Here is a 21,348-nt window from a genome sequence, read left to right as displayed (position 1 = left end):
TAGTGCCTGTGTAACAACGTAGATAAGTTTCTAGACACTTATTAAGAGCCTCAATCTGTCCATTAGACTGAGGGTGGTAGGCTGAGCTAAAACTTGGAGTAGATCCCTGTAATTCAAATAAGCCCTTCCAAAAAGAACTTAAAAACATTGGGTCACGGTCTGAAACTATCGATTTAGGAAGTCCATGCAGCTTGAATACCTAATCCATGAATATCTGAGCAACTCCTTGGACAATGTAAGGGTGTGATAAAGCAAGAAAATGACCATACTTAGTGTAGCGATCCACTACCACTAATATGACACTAACTCCATTAGATAATGGTAGCCCTTCGATAAAATCTAAGGAAATATCAGACCATGCTTGGTTGGGAATTGGTAAAGGTTATAGTAGACCTGGTGGGGCCACTGTTTCACTCTTGTTCACCTGAAAAACATCACACTCCCTTATCTTCCTTTTGATGTCATTTTTCATTCCCTTCCAAAAGAATTCTCGCTTAGCTCATTGATAGGTTTTTAAAAAACCTATATGACCAGCCTGCGGGTCCACATGTAGATAATCCAACACCTTGTTTTTAAAAGTGGAATCCGGAACTAACACAATCCTGTCCTTCTTAAGAATAATCCCTTGCTGGAAAGTATAACCAGGAGGGACTGAAATGTTGTACTGCAGTTTATCCAGCAAATCAGCCATCTCAGCTGAAGCTTTATAACTATTTTTTAATTCCTCAATCCATTCAACTGTGGGAAAGGTTATCAAGGCTAAGCAACCTTCTCCCTCTTCATTTCCTTCCATTTTCCTCAAAAGAGCATCAACGACCTTATTTTCTTTCCCCTTTTTTATATTCAATACAGAAATCAAACCCCATAAGCTTCGTAATCCATTTCTGTTGTGCAACCATACCCACCTTCTGTTCAAGCAAGAACTTCAAAGCCTGCTGGTCAGTCTTAACAACAAAGGACTGACCCAATAAGTAAGGCCTCCAACGCTGCACTATTGTAACTAAGGCAAACAATTCTTTTTCATAAGTGGACAGCAGAAACGCCTTCCCTTTTAGAGCCTTACTCATATAAGCCAAGGGTCTACCTTCTTGCATTAAAACAGCCCCAATGCCCTTCCCACTGGCATCACACTCAATCACAAAGGATTTACTGAAATCAGGTAGTTTAAGAACCGGAGGATGGGAGACAACTTGTTTCAAGGCTGCAAATGCCCCGCTGGCCTCCAAGTTCCAAGAAAAAGAGTTTTTCTTGAGCAAGGAGGTGAGAGAGGCAGCAATAAGCCCATAATTTCGGATGAATTTCCTATAATAACCCGTGAGCCCTAGGAATTCTCGTAAGGCCTTCACATTCTTAGGCTCGGGCCATTCTAACATGGCCTTAATCTTTGAAGAATCTGCCATTACACCTTCGAAATTAATGATATGGCCTAAATAATCAACTTCATCCACAACAAACCGACACTTGGATTTTTTTGCATATAAACAGTGTTGTTTTAGCATGTTCAGAACCTCCCTCAAATGATTCACATGCTCTTTCCGAGATTTACTATATACCAAGATGTCGTCAAAAAATACAAGCACGAATCTTCTCAAAAAAGGTTTGAATATATCGTTCATTAACCCTTGAAATGTGGCTGGAGCATTAGTGAGACCAAAAGACATCACTAAAAACTCGTACTGTCCGTCATGGGTACGGAAAGCTGTTTTAGGAATGTCACTAGGCACTACCCTCACTTGGTGATAGCCCGATCGCAAATCGAGCTAAGAAAAAATACCGCCTCAAAGAGTTCATCTAGTAACTCATCTATAACTGGAATGTGAAACTTTTCCTTTACTGTTTCCCTATTAAGTGCCCTATAATCCACGCAAAGCCGCCAACTGCCGTCGGCTTTACGAACCAGCAAAACAGGGGAGGAAAAAAGGCTAGAACTAGGTCTAACTACTCCCGACTTCAACAATTCAGCCACAATTTTTTCGATTTCTGTTTTCTGGTAGTAAGGGTATCAGTAGGGTCTATTTGTGATAGGTTGGGTGCCATCTTTGAGGATTATATGATGGTCATGGCTACGAGGTGGCGAAAGCCCTTGGGGTTCATTGAAAACCTCTTTAAAATCCTCCAACAGTTCTGAAAATTGCCCATCCACCTTCCCATAGTCAGGTTCCTCACCCTCATCACACCTAATTTGTAAGAGAATACCCTTACCCTTGGCTATAGTTGCCCTGAATGTTTTCTCACTATCCTCCACAACTGAAGGGTTCAATTTCAACCCTTTTAATTCTATGGTTTTCCCTTCCCACCTAAAGTTCATGAGCAATTTGGAAAAATCCCAAGTGATAGGGCCCAAGGTTTCTAACCATTGAACCCCTAACACGATATCACAACCAGCTAGGTCTAATAGATGGAGAGGAAGTTGTAGTAAGTTACCTTGCACTTTCAACTGCACTGTTCTACACAACCCTTGACTGTTTAGGCTTTGACCATTAGCTACCCTCACCTTTAAATTTACTAAGTAATCCACTGGCAGCTTCAATTTCGAGACCAAAGTAGTATTTATAAAGTTGTGTGAGCTGCCTGAGTCTACTAGAATCACAACTTGCTCCCCTTTAAAACTTCCCACCAACCTCATAGTACGCACTGTAGGAGTTCCAGCTATGGCAGCCAAGGAAATCTCCAGTGCATCCTTGCTGCTGGACAGAATTTCTATGTGTTTGTTTTCTTCCTCCTTCTCACTAGCTTCTTTCTCTTCCTCATCTGCTACTTCTTCATCCACTTGCAAGAAATAAATTTTGGGATTTTTGCAAGTGTGTATTGGGTTCCATTTTTCTTCGTAATGATAGCACAACCCCTTTCGTCTTTTCTCATCCATATGCATTGAGGTTACAGGTTTAGTAAAACCCCCTGGTTTCTTCCATTCGTTGTAATTATCCTTGGAATAAGAACTCCCTTCCATTGCTGTAGTGATCTTTTCCCCCATTGATTTAATGAATTTTTTTGTACTAATGTGGTATTCCTCTTGTATTTTTGCTAATCCATAGGCTCCATTTAAATTCACAAGATTCAACATGCAGACTGGTAAGCGAATCTCGTCCTTCAAGCCACTGCGAAAACAACTCAACTTATGTAAATTTGAAAGGCCCCTCAAACGGTTTGATAATGTTTCAAACTGTGCCATATATCCGGCCACTAAGCTGGTTTGTTTGAGCCTTGTCAATGCCTCCATGGGATCGTCATATGCAGTCGGTCTGAAACGGAGGAGCAACGATCTGGAAAGAGTGTCCCAATCACGGCAGAACCTTCCATCTGCAGCATTTTGGAACCATACGAGGGTGTCTCCCTCCATGTGGTAAGAGGCCATCAACAACCTCTGAGCTAGTGGTGTTTGGTGAAATTCGAAGTAATGGTTGGCTTTAAAAAGCCACGCAGCTGGATTAACTCCTTGAAAATGAGGAAAATCAAGTTTTACTTCCTTGGGGTTGAACCTTCGTGGATCTGGATTTTCAAGTTCTCAATGCATTTTTGGGTTAAAAGGGGGAGGAGGGGGATTGTGTGGTTGGGCAAAAAAGGTACGTAGCATATCCTATTTCCTGTACATCAGTTTTCACCGTACTAACATCTGTTTTCAATTCCAGGATTTCCTGTTGGTGATTCTCCACTTGATGCTGCAAGGCTTCGTGTTGGTGTTTAGATGTTGTATTTTCGGCCATAGTGGTGGATGGTTCTGTTTGGATTGGTTTCTGAATGTATGTTTTTGTGTGGGAATTTTCTGGGTTGGATATGAATAATGTATACTCGGTAGGATTTGTTTTGGGTGGAAATGGGTAGGATCAACGGCACTTGATACCAATTGTTATGAATCCAAATATATGTAAATGATGGAAATGGAATGAGATGCTGTAATGGTGTTAATATGATGTAAGAACAGGATACTAGAAATGGAAATAGACTAATTGCTTGTATTGCTACGGGATCTTCGAGGGTCCCTAACCTCCAAAATGGTACATTTAGACAATGTTTTCAAGATAAAACAAATTAACAATCCTCCTTCTATCCTTATAGTAGTGGATGTTAGAGGATACAAGACAAATTATAACTGTTTGTATTCTCTTTTCGCTTAGGATAAGCAGGTGTGTACGTAACAGATCAAATAAGACAGTAACAACTCTTCTAAGCAAGACGACGACGTATCGCCCTCCCTTTAAAACACAACACTTAATTAATCCTTTAAACGCAACACTCCACTCCTTATGAAACGACGCCGTAGCTCCTTGGTCACAATGACACCGTATCCAGCTTCAGTCCATCTACTTACTTGTAACACACGAACTCAACACTTCAGTTTCTTCTTCCTTAATGTTTTGCCGAACTGAACTCTTCTCTCCACCGACTGCCCAGACCATTTCCTTCCACCATTTCTTTTCGATCTGAGCCCATAACAATATGTTATTAATTGGTAGGCATTATAATTTGAGAATACCCTAGAATCTTTGAAAAGAAATGGTCTAGAGAAATTCTAGTGGGCATTTCTCTTTCTTTCTATTTCAAATTTTTGAGTGATTGTAATACTTTTGGATATGTATATGAGATCTTCCTCGAGGTTGGAAGACTTCTTAGGTTCGATATATGTCCACGACGCAATGTATCATCTTTAAGAATAAATTACATTTAAAAAATAGTTTCTAAATATATAAAAATCAGAATATAAGAAGAAAAAAAAAAGGAAGGGTGGCCGATGTTAGTGGCTGAATCACCGGATTCCATGTTTTAGCCTCCACTAGGGTAGCGAGAACTGACCGACCCTCATGGTGGCCATGTTTTGGCCACCACTAAGTTGTTGCTAAATGTGAGAGTGAGAGTTCCCTATATTTATAATATGCTTTTGTGCAATTATGATCAACTAGGAAACATCTGCGGCATATACATATATATATATATATATATAGTCTAAAACAGTACAAATATATAAACAATGAAACTCTATTAACTGGATTAATCAAGTTGGTCTGCATCACGATCTTTAGCAGTCTTGGAGATTTGTGTGGTGGCTGTCATTGAATTTCCATGATCAGATTGGTCTATTTCCACATCCCCCCCCCCCCCCCCAAAAAAAAAAAAAAAAAAAAAACTAAGTTGTGGAAGGAAAGAAATGTGTTGAGTGTGCAACAGATCAAGAGAAACATGCTCCCAAATATAAAGGTAATCAAGCTCAATATGCTTGCTCCGAGAATGAGAAAGTATAAGATTACTTTGGGATCTTGGAGTGCACAAGAACTCCAAGATCCCAAAGTAAGAGGATGAGCCAGGTAAGCTCAGTAGCGATGTAAGTCATTGCACAATATTCAACCTCAATGCTAGACCGAGACACAGTTGGTTGCTTCTTAGCACACTAAGAGATAAGATTACTACCCAGGAATGTGCAATAGCTTGTCATAGAGTGACGTGTCAGAGGGCAACTTGCCCAATCTGCATTAGAGAATGCAGACAAGTCCATAGTGCTCTATAAATAAAGATGTAAGCCTAAAGTGAGATTCCCAAGAACATAATGAAGAATACATTTGACCATTTTGAACTGCTCATCAATGGGTTGCTACATGAACCGAGAAACATAATGGACACTGAAAGTAAGAGTAGGATGAGTAAGTGTAAGGTATTGGAGGGCTCCCACGAGGCTGCAGTAGTGAGTTGGATCAGAATAATGAGTAATAGAGATTGACTTGCTCGTTTTGGGAGATAAATGAGTAGAGCAAGGTTTACAATCGGTCATATATGCTCAAGAAAGAATATCCATTTCCTATTTGGACTATGATAAAATTATTTCCTAATCAGTAGAATTTACCTCAATGCCCAAAAAATAATGTAAAGGCTCTAAGAGCACTGGATTAGCTAAATGCTAGTGCATCTTCAAATTTTGTCTAATTATGATTGAAATGATCTGCATTGGAATAACTAAAACTCTTAAGCTCCACTTTTGAGCTACAGTAACTCCAAACTCTTCTCCAAATTTGGTGAGTTACTCTTCATATCTAAAAGGAATTTTTTATTCTTAAATTTTTTTCTACTCTAACCCTCTCCTCTTTCTCTCTCTATCTATGTCACCCTTCCTCTCTCGTATTTGATTATATATATACATATATATATATATATATAGATGTGGTTTGTGTTATATAATTAGGTTGAAAAAAAATAAATAGTTGGAAAACAATAAGTTAATTAAAAATTTAAATTAATAATTAACATATGATTAGTATAATTGTAAAATATGAAAGATAAATAAAAAAAATTATTATTATTAAACAAATAATATTATATTATTATTTGGACTAATCTAATTTGGAGTTATATCTTGAATAGTTTTGGTTTTATGCAAAACATATACTTTTAGCTAAAGTTTAGAGATGACTTTAGCTAGACGAATGCCAATGCTATAAGTCCTTCATAGAAAACTCAAAGTGTAAAAGGGCAATGAAGATGCCAAGTAGAGGATTACTAGACCCCTTGAAGATGATGTCATCAACACAGAGAAGGAGCACCATGGAGCCCCCAAAAACCCATCCTAAATTCTGATTGTAGGTTGCAACTCGCCTGCATGAAGCCGAAATTGCTAATAATCGCCGGTCGACTTTTCTCATTAATTAGAAAGCTTGCCTGGTTGCTCATAGGCTCCCTTTCCTTCTTTCTTCGGATTCAACCATACCAGCACTGGACTTCATTTGAATCAGTCTAAATACATTCTAGATCTTTTTCTGGGGCAAAGATGATTGGTGTCAAACCATGCAATTCTCTAGTTTCTGTGGTTCAAAACTATCAAAACATGATGTGGGACCACAATTTGATGTTACTGAGTATAGAAATCTTGTTGGTGCCATTTCTTTTTTGCACCTTAAGAATACCTGATATTGTCTATTCAGTAAACCAATTGCGTCAACTTCTTCACTCTCGAATCACTACACATTGGACAACAACTAAAAGAGTTCTCCAATATCTCAAGGGTTCAATCACGCATGGCCTACACCTCTAATAACCATTCCCCTCAAGATGAAAGCATGCGCCATCACACACCTATCTAATTTCTTGAAGTTTTGCTGTATCCCTTTTTTTAGTTTGTAATCTTTTTATTCTTGGCATGTACAACTTTGTTTTTATTATTGTATAGTTCCTTCCTTTTCTGTAAGTAAACATGTAATATTCTCCTATAAATATAATATACTCTCTCTATTCCATTGTGAGACAGAGTTTTCTCAAAATTCTTTATGGTAATTAGAGCCAAACAGTCAAACAAACAGTTTTTTTCCTACCCCTGCAATGGCCAGCTCGTCAATCTCTTCATCACCCTCCTCTAACGAATATCCCTATCGTGTGACTCAAAATGTCACCAACTTTGTCTCTCTATGTCTTAATTCTTCCAGTTTTCTTCTTTGGAAAACTCAAATGTTCAATATCTTGGAGAGTAACGATCTTCAAGATTTTATCAATGGTGATGATATCAAACCACCACCCCAATTTCTGGATGAAAACTCTACTGTCAACCAAGCCTACACCAAATGGCGGAAAACTAATCGCCTTGTTAAAGGATGGATCACGACCACTCTCTCAGAAGAAGTCCTTGGCATTGTTTTTGGTTTCAACACTGCCATTGATGTATGGAATGCTCTACTGCTTGCCTTCGCACGAGACTCCTCTAATTGCAGCTTGCTCTTAAGCAAAGGCTCACTTCAATTGCCCAAGGCATCGATTCACTTTTTGTGTATCTACGCCGTTTTAAGGCAATTTGTGATGACTTCAACCACAGGGAAACTAGTCCAAGATCACAAAAAAATCATGGTGGCTTCTTAATGGTTTGAACAAGGACTACCAAGTCTTTACAACCACAATGATGTCGCCTCCCATTCTCCCTTACTCAGAAATAGTTACTTTGTTTGAGAGCTACTCGGAGCGCCACGGACTTGATGCTTCTTCTCAAATGGCCTTCTACACTCGGAAAAATCGCAACAACAAGAGAAGTGGAAATCAGTCCTTTAATTCCAAAGGATGAGGTTTTCAACAAGGCAACTCATCTTTCAACAAAATGTCCAACCAAGGATCTGTTGGTGCTTCCCCCACTTCTACAATTGAAAGAAATGATACCAACAATTCCTTAATTTGTCAAATTTGTAACAAAAGGAACCACATAGCCCTCAAATGCTTCAATCACTTCAACCACTCCTTCCAAGCGGACGCCATTTCCCAAGTCTTGCACTTACGCTTGGGGCACCCACATCATCAAGTTCTAGCACATTTACATTCAAATAAAAGGATTTGTTTTGATACAACAAAATCCACCGATGCATCTATTTGTGTTAGTTGTCAAATGGGAAAAACGTGTAGACTACCATTTCTACCACGTGACAATCAAACAAAAATACATTTTCACAAAATTCATTGTGACCTTTGGGGACCTGCTCCCACTGCTTCTAGTGACAAGTTTTGCTTCTACTATATTTTTATTGATGAATACATGAATTTCACTTGGTTGTTTCCCATGAGGACAAAATCAAAATTAGCTACATGCTTTGATATTTTTTTATAGATATCTACAATGCCAATTCAGTGCCCAGATCTGTATTTTCCAGAGTGATGAAGGAAGATAATTTTTCTCACATGAGTTCTCTTCTTATCAGCAATCCAAGAGCATTCATCATCAATCTGCATGTCCCAAAACTCCCGAGCAAAATGGGAAGGCTGAACGCACGCAATGTCACCAAACTTGGATTTACTATATTGATGTTCCACGCTCATCTTCCACAATGGTTCTGGATTGATTGTTTCTCCACTGTAGTTTTTCTGATCAATCGACTACCCTCCAAAACTCTCAATATGCAGTCTCCATATGTTATCTTGTATGGACGTCATCCAAACTATTCCAGCCTTCCTGTATTGGGTTCTTGTTGCTTTCCTTTTCTTGGTGCTTACCATGAGAACAAGTTGGAGCCAAAATCATTACCGTGTGTTTTTCTTAGCTATAGTACTGAACACAAGGGGTAAAAATGTTTTTATCCTCTTACTGGTTGTTTGTACATCTCACGGTATGTTATCTTTGATGAATCGGTTCTACCATACTCCTCTCCAGAAAAATTACATGGTTCTGAAACTGTTATAGGTGATTTCAGCTCTTTCATTGATGGTGATCCTTCTTCGTTTGCTCTTGAAACAGTCCAAAGCTTGCCTGCCTTAACTCATGCTCCTCCCGAGCCCTCTCCATCAATGATCAACAACACTGCTTCTACTTTGGTACCTAATAATATCTTTGACCAACCCAGCTCTTTTACAACACCTCTTCCTCCTCCATAGCACAGCACTCAATCAACTGCTACCAACATTAACTTGCCTCAACATCAAATGATAATTTGCGCTCGAGCTGGTATTTATAAACCAAATCCTAAATACCAAAATCTTCATGTTGATTGCACCTCCTTTTCACTTCCACGTGTGCCTCAGAATATAACCTCTGCTCAACGCCATCCTGGCTGGCTCGCAGCCATGAACGAAGAGCTTGATGTGCTTGATCAAAGCAAGACATGGACACTTGTCCCTGCTCAACCAGACATGAACATCTTCGATTGCAAATGGATTTACAAAGTTAAACTTAAACCAGATGGTTCTCTCGAGTGTCTCAAGGCTCGTGTCGTAGCTAAAGATTTCCACCAATTGGACGAGCTTGATTTTTCTGAAACATTCTCTCCCATGATCAAACCAGCCAGCATACACCTTTTACTTACTATTGCCATAGTCAAAGATTGGAAAATTTGTCAACTTGACATAAAAAATGCATTCCTCCACAACTTCCTCAACACAGCAGTCTACATGCAACAACCCATAGACTTTGTTGATACTAGCTAACCTCACCATGTTTACAAGCTTACCCGTGCTCTTTATGGTCTCAAACAGGCTCCTCGCACCTGGTTTGATCAACTAAGCACCTTCTTATTACATCTTGGTTTTTATTGTAGCATGGTTGATCTAAGCCTTTTTATCAACCACTCCTCTGATGGCACCTTGATCCCCCTTCTTTATGTAGATGATATGGCTCTTATCGGAGATACACCATCTCGTATTGATTGGCTTGTCTCACAGCTCTCCGCTGAATTTTCTATAAAGGATATGGGGTCCCTGCATCAGTTCCTTGGCATCCAAGTCCATCGCACCCATCAAAGTCTCTTCCTTTCACAAATCCATTATGCTCTTGATTTACTTCAACGAGCTTCCATGGATTGCTGCAAGCCGTGTGCCATTCCCATGCCCTCCAAAGGGCGCATTGTCACTTCTGTTGACAAGCAATATCTGGATCCAACTCACTATCGAAGTCTTGTAGGCAGACTCCAATAGTTGACCTTCACTCGATCGGATATCTCCTACAACGTCAACTTCGCATGTCAATTTTTGCATGCACCATCCATGGCTCATTTCTAGCTTGTGAAACAAATTCTTCTATATGTTCACGACACTGCCCCACCTTGGCATTTGTTTACTCAAGACCAGCTCACTTGATCTATATGCCTTCTCGGACGCTAATTGGGTTGGCGGCCCTTCCACTTGTTGGTCCACTACTGGGTTTTGCACCTTCCTTGGCGGCAATTGCATCTCCTAGAGTGCTAAGAAATAGGCCACTGTTGCTTGTTCTAGTACTGAAGTCGAATACCGCTCCATGGCCTCTACAGCTGCCGAGCTCACTTGGCTTTCCTTCATTCTCCGTGATCTTGGCATTTTCCTTCTGCAGCCCTCAATCCTCCACTGTGATAACATCAGTGCTTTACATATGTCTGTTAATCCTGTATTTAACGCCCGAACTAAACATATTGAGCTCGACTATCATTTTGTTCATGAAAAAGTTCTCATCAGGTTGTTGATATTTTTACAAAGCCACTTGCCAAAGCTATCTTTCTTGATTTACGATTCAAACTTGGCCTCTGTCCATCTCCCTAGCCAAGTTTGAGGGGGAGTAATAACCATTCTCCTCAAGATGACAGCATACGCCAGCACACCCATCTAATTTCTTGAAGTTCTGTTGCATCCTTTATTTTTAGTTTGTAATCTTTTTATTTTTGGCATGTACAGCTTCGTTTCTTTTATTCTTGGCATGTACAACTCTGTTTTTATTCTTGTGTAGTTCCTTCCTATTATGTAAGTAAACATGCAATACTCTCCTATAAATACAATATCGTACTCTCTCTGTTCCATTGTGAGACTGAGTTTTCTCAAAATTCTAATTTATCCTCACCGGTGGCTCGCTCACCCTCTCTGCCTACTATGATTCTAATTTGGCAGGTTCTATTAATGATAGAAGGTCAACTAGTGGTTCTAGAATCTTCCTTGGAACCTCTTTTATCTCTTGGAGTGCTAAAAAGCAAGCTGTTGTTTTAAGGACTAGCACAGAGCTGAGTATCGCTTATTAGCCTTGGTTACAGTTGAACCTTTCTAGATCAGAATGTTACTTCAAGACCTGCATATTTCCTTGCTCAATGCTCCAACCATTTGGTGTGACAACAGCTTGATGCGATAGCTCTTGCTTCGATCTAACCCAATCTTTCATGCTCCCACTAAATAAGAAGTGGACTACCAATTCATACGTGATAAGGTACTCAACAAGGACATTCAGATTATAGCAACTACTGCTCAAGTACTTGCTGATGTCTTCACTAAGGGCTTAACAACTACCAGATTTTCTTTCCTTTGTGACAAGCTTATGGTTCGGCCTCTCCCTATTGGCTTGCGGGGGTCTGTTAACCATAGTGATTCTGAAGTCAATGACTTATCTCCCAGCCAAGATTCAAGCCATCACATTCAAAGCTCATGTTCGATCGATACTTTTAAACGATCGATGATCATACTGGCACCAAATCTGCTGTTACATGATTGTTTCCTTTTGTAGAATATTTGTACGTCCAGCTGTGTACGTACAGGTTAATGTATTCATGTGACTGCTAATTCTCTCGCGCGTGTGAATGTATATATATTTAAACACCACCAACATATCAATGAAAGGACGTCCATTGATGAACTTAAAACCGATCACCGGCCTCAATCCACTTCTAAATATTTATCCACACCTCCATGAAAGATTAATTATCATTTTAGAATTCACTAGATAATAATGACGAGAACTGATGAAAGGTGTAGGTGAGAGTTTTATTTTGTGGGGTCAGTACGTACGTAAGATCTTACAAGTGTTGCTCATCGCCATCATCATGATTTTACTTCACAATTATCTCATCCTTCAAGCCTTCAGAAAAGTTGATACGATAATCTTGAGAAGGGTTTTAGACTTAGGTTTGGTGGCAGGTCTATTTTTCTATCTTTAGATATCATCATTCAGTGCAAACTGAAACTTTGTTTGTGTTCCCACCCTACATTAACAGTACTGTCTAATGCATTATTATCTAACTACGTGTAACTAAAGTTGTTGAGCTGTCTCACTCAGATTCGAACATAATTATAATAACCATATCAGTCTTGGGCGAGGGTTAAAGTTCTGTGCATGATCATGATCAATATTAATATTCCTGGGCACACATTTTTCTTGCAATATCAGCTGCAGAAACAGAGCTAGTTTTCCAAAATCTTAGTGATCATGAGGATGAAACAAACAAAGACTTTAATTAACCAAGTTTTGTTCGCTGCAATCTTGGATATTGCATCATGTTTGGAAGGAGTTTAAAATCTTGGGACCAGGCAGATCTTTCATATTTTCTTCTCATTGACTAGCTGCTAATAAGATATATATATATATATATATATATATATATATATATATATATATATATATAGTTCAGTCAAATGCATGTTAAGGGTCCCAAAGATGGGGATTAAAGTTGTATGCTTAATTATTTTGGAAGAGTCGGCATCAACCACTCACCGACGATGAGAAAGCTCTTTTAACACATCACATCAACATCCAAAATTTGTATATTCTCCTAATTGATCTCGTTAACCGATTATTTGAGTTTAGATAAAGCCAAGTTCAAATCTTTATTGTCTACCACTAATATCTATATCTATCTATATCTATACACACACACACACATATAAGCACATAAAACAACGTCGATCACATGCTTACGTACATTCAATTATTTAAAGTTTGCAGAAGCAGTTAATTGAACTTTTTCTACCTGCATGGGTCTTATATATATATAAATGGAAATATTTCTAAATACATGATCCAAATTGTTCTGGATGTACGTGGACTAATTTCTCTAGATGATCATGAAGATCGTAATAATAAATAAATAAATAATATGCCGAATTCAACAACATTTCGACCCCAAAATAGTAGGCATGATCGTGAAAACACAACGGTTTCCTATTAAGGATTGACAACACCAAATGATCATGAAGCAAGATATCTGATTTGTCTTATATATAATTTTTCATGATTATTGGCAGGCATATCTTCTAGCAGCTTGGCCCTCTTTGGAGGATCAGTAGATCATGAACACAACATATATATTGTCACGTGTACTTTTCTCTTCAAAGCTAAGGTATTATATATACAACCATAAATGCTCGAGTACATATCAAATTTCCCTTCTTCCCTACTCAAAGTTTTCCTAGGCCATCGCATTCTGCTTGCTTTTGCGTACAAATGGCATTGTACCTAACTCCATAAGCATTAATAAAAAAAAACCCAACACAGCGTAGAGTCGGTGAGGACGTTTTTTGGTTTGGTTTCAGCTTGGAGCTTTAAATACAGTGTACACTGTATATCTTAAAGCAGCTTTCAATTAATTCAAACGCATTAGCATAAGTCGTGGTTACAACTTTCTCGTGATCTAGCCACCACCTTTTGCAAGAGAGGAATATAGATGTGGATGGATGGATGGATGGATGGCTGAAAAGGATACTTTGATGCTGACTTTCCCTAGCTGCATGCTTGATTAATTATCTTTCATGAGCAAGAATAATATATATATATATATATATATATATATATAATATATATGCTGAATCGATCATTAAAAGTGAATAATTTTGAACACTCTATATTATAAATTAGCATAATCATTGTGATCAGTAGTAGATAACATAAAATCAGGATCCGTGACTAGAAAATTAAATTAGACAACTAAATAATTAATGGCATATATGGATCGATCCTTTCATGGGTACTGATTGGATTTCTTTTGTAGGTGTCATTTTGTCATCTTCCATAGTTTTAGCAGGCATGCATGTTGCTTTTGCCCCACACTTACTCGACGAAAACTACAATGAATTGCACCATAGTAGCTTAACGGTCAATACACATGACCCAGCTCAAGTGCATGCATGCATGCATGCTTTTGATCCCTTTGTCATTGTTTTGACACAGCAGCTGAGGCAGCTTTTCTTGGCTTTTGTGTAGAACCGGTCCTCTCATTATCAAAACTTGAAAAAAGCGTTAGAAAAAGAACACTTTTTTTCTCTTCATTTGTGCGGAGATTTTACCTCCACTTCGCATTCAAAAGGTGACTGCCTTCTCAAGGCATCCTAACTAAGGGTTAAGGGGCTTCACATGGTTGGGTGGGGACTGTGTCGTCATGCCCCATGCTAAAGGGGTACTGAAAGCTACTCTCTTTTTATTTTTTCTTGCTTTTCACCTAATCACATCGGTGTTTTTAATTTTATTAGCAATAGTTTCATCCACTAGACGAAAATTATTTATTTATTATTAGTTATTTTTTATAAAAATAATTATTTTCTATTAAAATAAATATATTTTCATCATAAATAATTACTATCGTTATAAATGATATATTATAAATATTTATTTTTCTTATAGTAATGCGTGTTTATTTTGCATGAGAACTGCTGGTTTTTCCTCCTTAGCTCTAGCTAATAAGGTTCCAATATTCACAGCCTTTGTTTCTTCTTTTGCAGTACTTTTTTTCTCCAAATTAGCTTTTCCTTTTGCACTTCCTTCTTCTATATATTCTCTGCGACCCCAATAGTGCGTGGAAACGGGCCCTCATTAATTTTCTCGAATGCTTTTTAACCTGTAAAGAAAAGGAAAGTAGTTTGAGTTGATGAATTTAAGTTTCCCTATTTCGAGAAATTACGCAGCAATTTCCCTCTCGCGAAATCAACTCAATATATCATGCACCTTCTCTATATATGCATGCATCAAATGATTAAGGTTACAGGATCTACGTACAATATGCATGCTGATCTACGGTTTCTTTCTTCTGATCTTCTTCTATTACAACAAATGAAATTAGGAAATTGATTCGAAAATCACCACAGCGAGTGCTTAGAGATTAATATATAGAGTACTTTAAAATCAAGGTTTTTTTTTTCCTGGAAATTCAAATATTTCTTCATGCATTTAATTCCCAAGAACCAGATCATAGCGTTCAAGCAATTGATCAGCCTAATTTAATTCTCTCATTTGTTATGAAAGTGATTATTTTTTATTAAAATAAGTCAATTCTCATCTCAAATAGTTATTTTCGTTATAAATAATCATTTTTCTTATATAGTAAAAAGCAATAATATACAAAGAAGAGATAACTTCACAGCCAAATAGATTATACAAAGTAAATTTATAAATTGATGTGTTTTCATAAAATCTGTTAGATTTACTTTATAATAAAAGTAATTTTACAATCTGACATACCACATCAAGAAACATCAGTTTGTAAGTTTACTTTTATACAATCACTTTGTGACTAAAATATTTTCCTACAAAAAATGATAAGAGTATTGTATTGTTGTGAAAAGGAAATTACACGTATATAATGGTAGTCACAGCTAACGTATAACTTCCAATCTAAATCATGTAATCATCAAATAATAATAAACCTAAGGTAAGCTTGCTTTTAACACACTTGTATTATTATGTTTCTTTGTATATTGGCAAAAAATAGCTAAGAAATGCCTTTATAAATCCATATTAACATGCCATTATTAATTTATTCTTGTCGTTTTGTTTGAGCCATCTGGTTTTTTCCCTTTTAACCATCCCCGTTTTTAAATATGCTTCCAGCTCCCGAGAGAGTGATCCAACCTTCTCACCTTTGCTATGACAAAACTGTCCCTACACCACCTTCTTTGACCTGTCAGTATAAGTCACGACCCAGAAGGTTAGTACCGTAAATTCGTACTGGGATCTAATTCACTTCTAGCTGCAAATAAAGGATAAGCATGGATAGACAAGCAGCCAAGAGTCCCAATCTTCCAGTCTACGATAATATCGTCAGGGTTCTCATTCGTCTCCAGCACACGAATCAGGAAATGGGTTTGCTCGAAAACCAGTGAGAACCAAAATGGGTAAAGAAAAACCAGACCGAAGCTCGCCTGTACCATCCGCCGGAATGTCCAGTCTCCGACTTGCCCTTGAGATCTTGTCGTCGTTGATATTATTGTCCCATTCAGTCAAAGTCTTTGCAGCGAAATGGCAGTCGATTCGGGACAAGCTCGAGGAGCTCAACTCGGGTTTAATTGCCACGGAGAACTGCGAGTACTCCAGCCAAAACACAGCAGTCTCAGGCTTAGCATCTGCCATATTAGTGACACTTAACGAGTGCTACGACCTCGCACGCCGTTGCGTGGATCTCTCTTATAGCGGCAAGCTTCTTATGCAAAGCGACTTGAATGTGATCCTCACGAAGCTCGATCGGCACGTGAAGGACCTATCGGACATGTATGCTGCCGGTATTTTGACTCATGGTAATGCCTTGGTTGTTTCAAAGCCTGGTCGTGGTGCTTGCAGAGACGACATGCGGTTTTATGTGAGAGACTTGTTGACCAGAATGAAGGTCGGTGATTCGGGAATGAAAAGGCAAGCCTTGGTTAATCTGTACGAGGTTGTGACAGAGGACGAGAAATATGTGAAAGTAATGTTGGAAGTGGACGATGTCGTGAACGTTTTGCTAAATTTTCTTGATTCTCCAGATACGGAGATTCAAGAAGAGTCTACCAAGGTGGTCTTGGTGGTCGCCGGGTTCGATTCGTACAAAGGGGTTTTGACCGGGGCGGGGGCAATCGCTCCGTTGATTCGGGTTTTGGAGTGTGGGAGTGATTTGGCAAAAGAGGGTTCTGTAAGGTGTTTGAAAAAACTGACCGAGAATTCGGAAAATTCGTGGTCGGTCTCGGCTCACGGTGGAGTGACTGCGCTGCTGAAACTATGTACTGGTGTTGATTGCAAGAAAGAGTTGGTTGGTCCTGCTTGTGGGGTACTGAGAAATCTCATTGGAATTGAAGAAATAAAGCGGTTTTTGATTGAAGAAGGTGCTATTTCGATCTGTATCAAGCTTGCAAGGTCCAAGGATGAAGCTTTGCAGATGATAGCAATTGAATTCCTTCAAACTATAGCATTTGGAGATGAATTGATCAGGGAAATAGTGATTAGAGATGGAGGCATTCGCACATTAATACGTGTCGTGGATCCTAAATGGTCTTATTCCTTAAAAACCCGGGAGATAGCATTGAGAGCAATTGAGAGTTTGTGTTTCTCGTCCACGAGTGCCGTGAAAAGCTTGATGAATTATGGTTTTGTGGATCAGCTTATGTACTATATTCGATATGGGGATGTTTCAGTTCAGGAATTGGCACTCAAGGTGGCGTTCAGGCTAAGTGAGACATCAGAGGAGGCCAAGAAAGCAATGGGTGATGCGGGGTTTATGCCTGAGCTTGTTAAATTTCTCAATGCAAAGTCATTTGAAGTTCGGGAAATGGCAGCTGAGGCACTCTCTGGCATGGTCTTGCTCCCTAAAAATCGAAAGAGGTTCGTGCAGGATGACCGGAATATTGGGTTGCTCTTGCAACTGCTTGACTCAGAGGAAGAACGTTCAGGTAGCAAAAGGTTCCTGCTGTCCATATTAATTTCATTAACAAGTTGCAATAGTGTGAAAAGAAAAATTGTCAATTCTGGGTATATGGAAAAGTTAGAGAAACTTGCACAAGCCGACGTTTCCGATGCTAAGAAACTTGTCAAGAAGCTGTCCAGGAACAGATTCCGCTTAATGTTGAGTGGAATCTGGCATTCTTGAATGTAATTTTTTTTTATCTTTTCTTCGCTTTTTTTTTATCTTTTAAATCTTTATAGGTATATATATCTGCACAAGTGCTTGCCAAATTTTTCTTTCTTTTCTTCCTTTTGTTTTTGTCTTTTTGTCTATGTTTCTTTCTTCCACGCAAAAAAAGTTTTCCTCTTGCAAAAACAGGTTTAGAACAGCTTTTTGTTAAGATTGTAACTGCAACTCTGTAGGTAGATATCAAATAAAGCTGCTGTTACAGGTTTCCGATAACGTATGTTTCATTGTTGAATGCAATTGCTGTTATGTAGCAAAGAAGAAATAGTAATGAGAAGATGTAAGTTAGTTGGATATAGAAAGGTCATGAATCTTTTGCATGTTTTGAAGACGGAGCACATGGGATGGGCATGACAAACTGATGGCCATGTGAGTGGTGGCTATCAATCTTTTAAGTCTAGCTATAATTATGGACAAAAAAAAGATAGTGATGGATGAAGTTTCCTGCTGTATTTGCTTGTCGTTTAGCCAGTCTTGTCTCCTTGTTATAGCAGTTTTATATTGGTAATATGGAATTATGTTTTGTCCTTCTGACAATATGCCAACTTTGTTAATATATTTTTGCATCTCATCTATCTATCTACCTGAATATTATGGCATTTTAAGGCAGGATTCAGGAACTATGATTTTTTATTATCTTACTTAGGTTAAATATAAGTTAGAGATGCCTTGGTCTTAGGGTATCACTCCTTTCAAATCTTAGGGTATCACTCCTTTCAAAGTCCAAGGTTCAACACCTTATAGGTGTAAACAATCTTTTGAGGCCACACCTCTCGGTGAAAAGTCAGCGATTTAACCAGTTCCGTGTAGGAAAACTTCCAAGAGTGCGGTGCACGGGACTGTAGTTTATTCTGCAGGGTTGAGTCTGAAGGACCCTGCCTTGAAGAGGTTTACCGACATAGTATAAGTTAGAGAGGATCTCTCATTGGACCCTCAATTCTAACCAAATCAGTTGTTAGTACTGTGGATCTGTCAAATAAGATAAATTTCGGTTCTATTTTTCCTCTTTCCCTTTTTTTTTTTTTCATGATCTTTGTTTGTTTAGGATCCTCATAGAAAGGCACCCAACCCCTTGTAATGTGGCATGCTAACATGATTGGTTAACTGTTTGTTTTTCTTTTTCAAAATTTTCAGTCGAAGTGATCATATGAATGGATACTGAATTGTAAGTTTCAGAGCTTGTTCTCTCTTGCTCACAATCCCATTCTCTGCGGTCAGCGCCCGGCTGAGGAGGAGGACAGGCAGTTTTTTCCACTTCCTGTAAACAGAGAAGTGAAAAATATTGTTGTTACAAGACCGAGATAACGTTGGGCCTTGGGGGACTACTGTCCAATAACTATCGCGCGAATCCACACTATTCGTTTAACAGAATTTGTAGGCTTCTTCGTACTGTTTTACGTTAAGAATAAAATAATTAAATCTAAATAATTAAATATATATTTTTTCAAAGATATTTTAGAATAAGTGGTAAGTTCACATAATATCAGAATATAGGTCTGAAGTTTGAATCCTGACTTTATATATTACCATATTTAATTAAATAATTTACATGTTGGGATCACTTATTGAGGAAGAGTTTGGCCTACACTTGAGGATGAGTATTAATAATATAATAAAAATAATTAAATCTACTTATTCTTATCAGTTCAAGATTTTGGGATAAAGATTATTTCACATTTTAAATATTTGTATGTCTATTGTTTAATTATGATAACAAAAGAAATAATTTATATATGTACAAATTGTAACAATACGTACCGGAATCGATAACATTCAAGATTAAGTAAGATTATATGCGAAAGATCTATTTTTCCCTCTCTGTTTCGCCTTATGTCTCTTATCTTTGGGAGTTCTTTTCCTAGTAGTAGGTTATTTTGAAAAACTTCATTTATTCTGGTGTGGATAGTAGGAATGTCTACATTTCATGGTTTCAATATGACTCCTTACATTTAAAATATCTCTATTTGGAGAGCTGCCTTTTATGGGTTTTAGAAAGAGAAACTCTCACTTCTCTTTAGAAAACTCAAATCCCTTCTCACCCTCATCTTCGTTCCCTTTCTGATACCACTTTATGTATATACTTTAGCTTTCATGGTAGTATTTTTATTCTCTCCCCTCCACCGATTCGGTTTTGGTTAGATCTACCGTACTCCAACAACTAACAGTCAACACGTGCCCCACCATGCAACCCTACAGTTGTCGATCTCTTGGGATGATGCAGAATTGTGCCAAAAATTCTGACGAGTGACCCTCAAGCGTGGTTTGCTTCAGTGTGGTGCCTTCACGCGCCACCGCGCCCCGATAGGCCCGTCGACTACATGCACAGCACCAGCAAATCCCCCACCTCAAGATCTTTCAGATCCGCCCCACCTCACCTTGCAACCATCACAGGTGCGCAGGAAGATAGATGCTCCGCTGCTGATCAGTTCATCTGATATCGTGTTTTATACTTTGTTATCACTTTCCCTAACCGATAATCTTGAAAAAAGGAATATGGATCTATCTAAGAAATATCTCAAGACAACAAATTGCAGTGCTTCCACAGCTTCCACCGCCTTCAATGGCGGTTCCACAGTTCGCATGGCTATGCAAACTGTTAAAAACCATCTTTTAAAACAACCCCCTCTTTTTAGGTCATGGGTGGGATCAAGAAATTAGCGCCAAAACCTATTTTTTTCCCTCCACATTTGCATTGTAGTTATTGTACTGTGGCATTTGTTAGGGAAGTCCACCCCTTCCACGAGTATCCTTTTTTCTTTATCTGAATGAAAACTTGCATGCTTAGAAAAAAAAAAAAATATGATTCGTTGCAAGTGTTGTTTCTATATACTATTACCTAAAGAGAAATGATAAAACAATTTATGCTTTACAATTTTTCTACAACCTTCTAATAAAATAATATTTTTTAAAATATTTATGTTCGTTTTAATTTTAATTTGATGTGTTTAAAATTTTTTTAAAAAAATATTATTTTATTAATAAGTTGTAAACAAAGTGTAGTAAGGTTGTAAGGCTATCATTGCTTTTATCTAACTCAGGATACCATTTTTTAGTTTATAGAATCTATTTCTTAGTTCAAAATCCCTCTTACCTAATTGGAATTAAAGAATCTATGGAATGGGCTATGGTTATTGATGGCTTCCAAACTATTACTCCCAAGTGTAGAAGTGAACTAGTTGGAATACAAGGTAGCACCCAAGGTCATCTCCATAGGGACAAGAGGGGTTCCAGCCAATTAATAGTATGAAATTGCAAAGATTTCATATTTGAAAAGAGTTTGGATGATATGTCACTTGGAAACAGATTTTGT

General features: G+C 38.1%; 2 protein-coding genes across 3 annotated transcripts; both read left to right on the top strand.

Annotated features, from left to right (window-relative positions):
• The first annotated feature begins 9,984 nt into the window (after positions 1 to 9,984).
• Positions 9,985 to 10,359, top strand: LOC121265785 (uncharacterized mitochondrial protein AtMg00810-like). Its single transcript, XM_041169454.1, has one exon. It carries the CDS (start codon positions 9,985 to 9,987, stop codon positions 10,357 to 10,359), a length of 375 nt encoding a protein of 124 aa, XP_041025388.1.
• Positions 10,360 to 16,148: 5,789 nt separating this feature from the next.
• LOC121265249 (vacuolar protein 8-like) lies at positions 16,149 to 19,283 on the top strand. 2 transcript variants are annotated; one of them, XM_041168804.1, is made up of 3 exons: positions 16,149 to 17,799; positions 19,173 to 19,200; positions 19,236 to 19,283. In XM_041168804.1, exons 1-2 carry the CDS (start codon positions 16,272 to 16,274, stop codon positions 19,187 to 19,189), a joined length of 1,545 nt encoding a protein of 514 aa, XP_041024738.1. In that variant the 5' UTR covers positions 16,149 to 16,271; the 3' UTR covers positions 19,190 to 19,200; positions 19,236 to 19,283. The 2 variants fall into 2 exon arrangements, with proteins under 2 accessions (XP_041024738.1, XP_041024737.1); XM_041168803.1 differs by lacking the exons at positions 19,173 to 19,200; positions 19,236 to 19,283 and having other exon boundaries at positions 16,149 to 18,254.
• The last annotated feature ends 2,065 nt before the right edge of the window (positions 19,284 to 21,348 follow it).

This window comes from Juglans microcarpa x Juglans regia, chromosome 5D (assembly GCF_004785595.1).
Source record: "Juglans microcarpa x Juglans regia isolate MS1-56 chromosome 5D, Jm3101_v1.0, whole genome shotgun sequence".
NCBI classification, from domain to species: Eukaryota; Viridiplantae; Streptophyta; class Magnoliopsida; order Fagales; family Juglandaceae; genus Juglans; species Juglans microcarpa x Juglans regia.
This window is presented reverse-complemented; position numbering and strand designations above follow the sequence as displayed.

Excerpts from the sequence above, each read along its gene's own strand:
- LOC121265785 (XM_041169454.1), top strand. The coding sequence starts at position 9,985 with ATGGTTGATCTAAGCCTTTTTATCAACCACTCCTCTGATGGCACCTTG.
- LOC121265249 (XM_041168803.1), top strand. The coding sequence starts at position 16,272 with ATGGGTAAAGAAAAACCAGACCGAAGCTCGCCTGTACCATCCGCCGGA.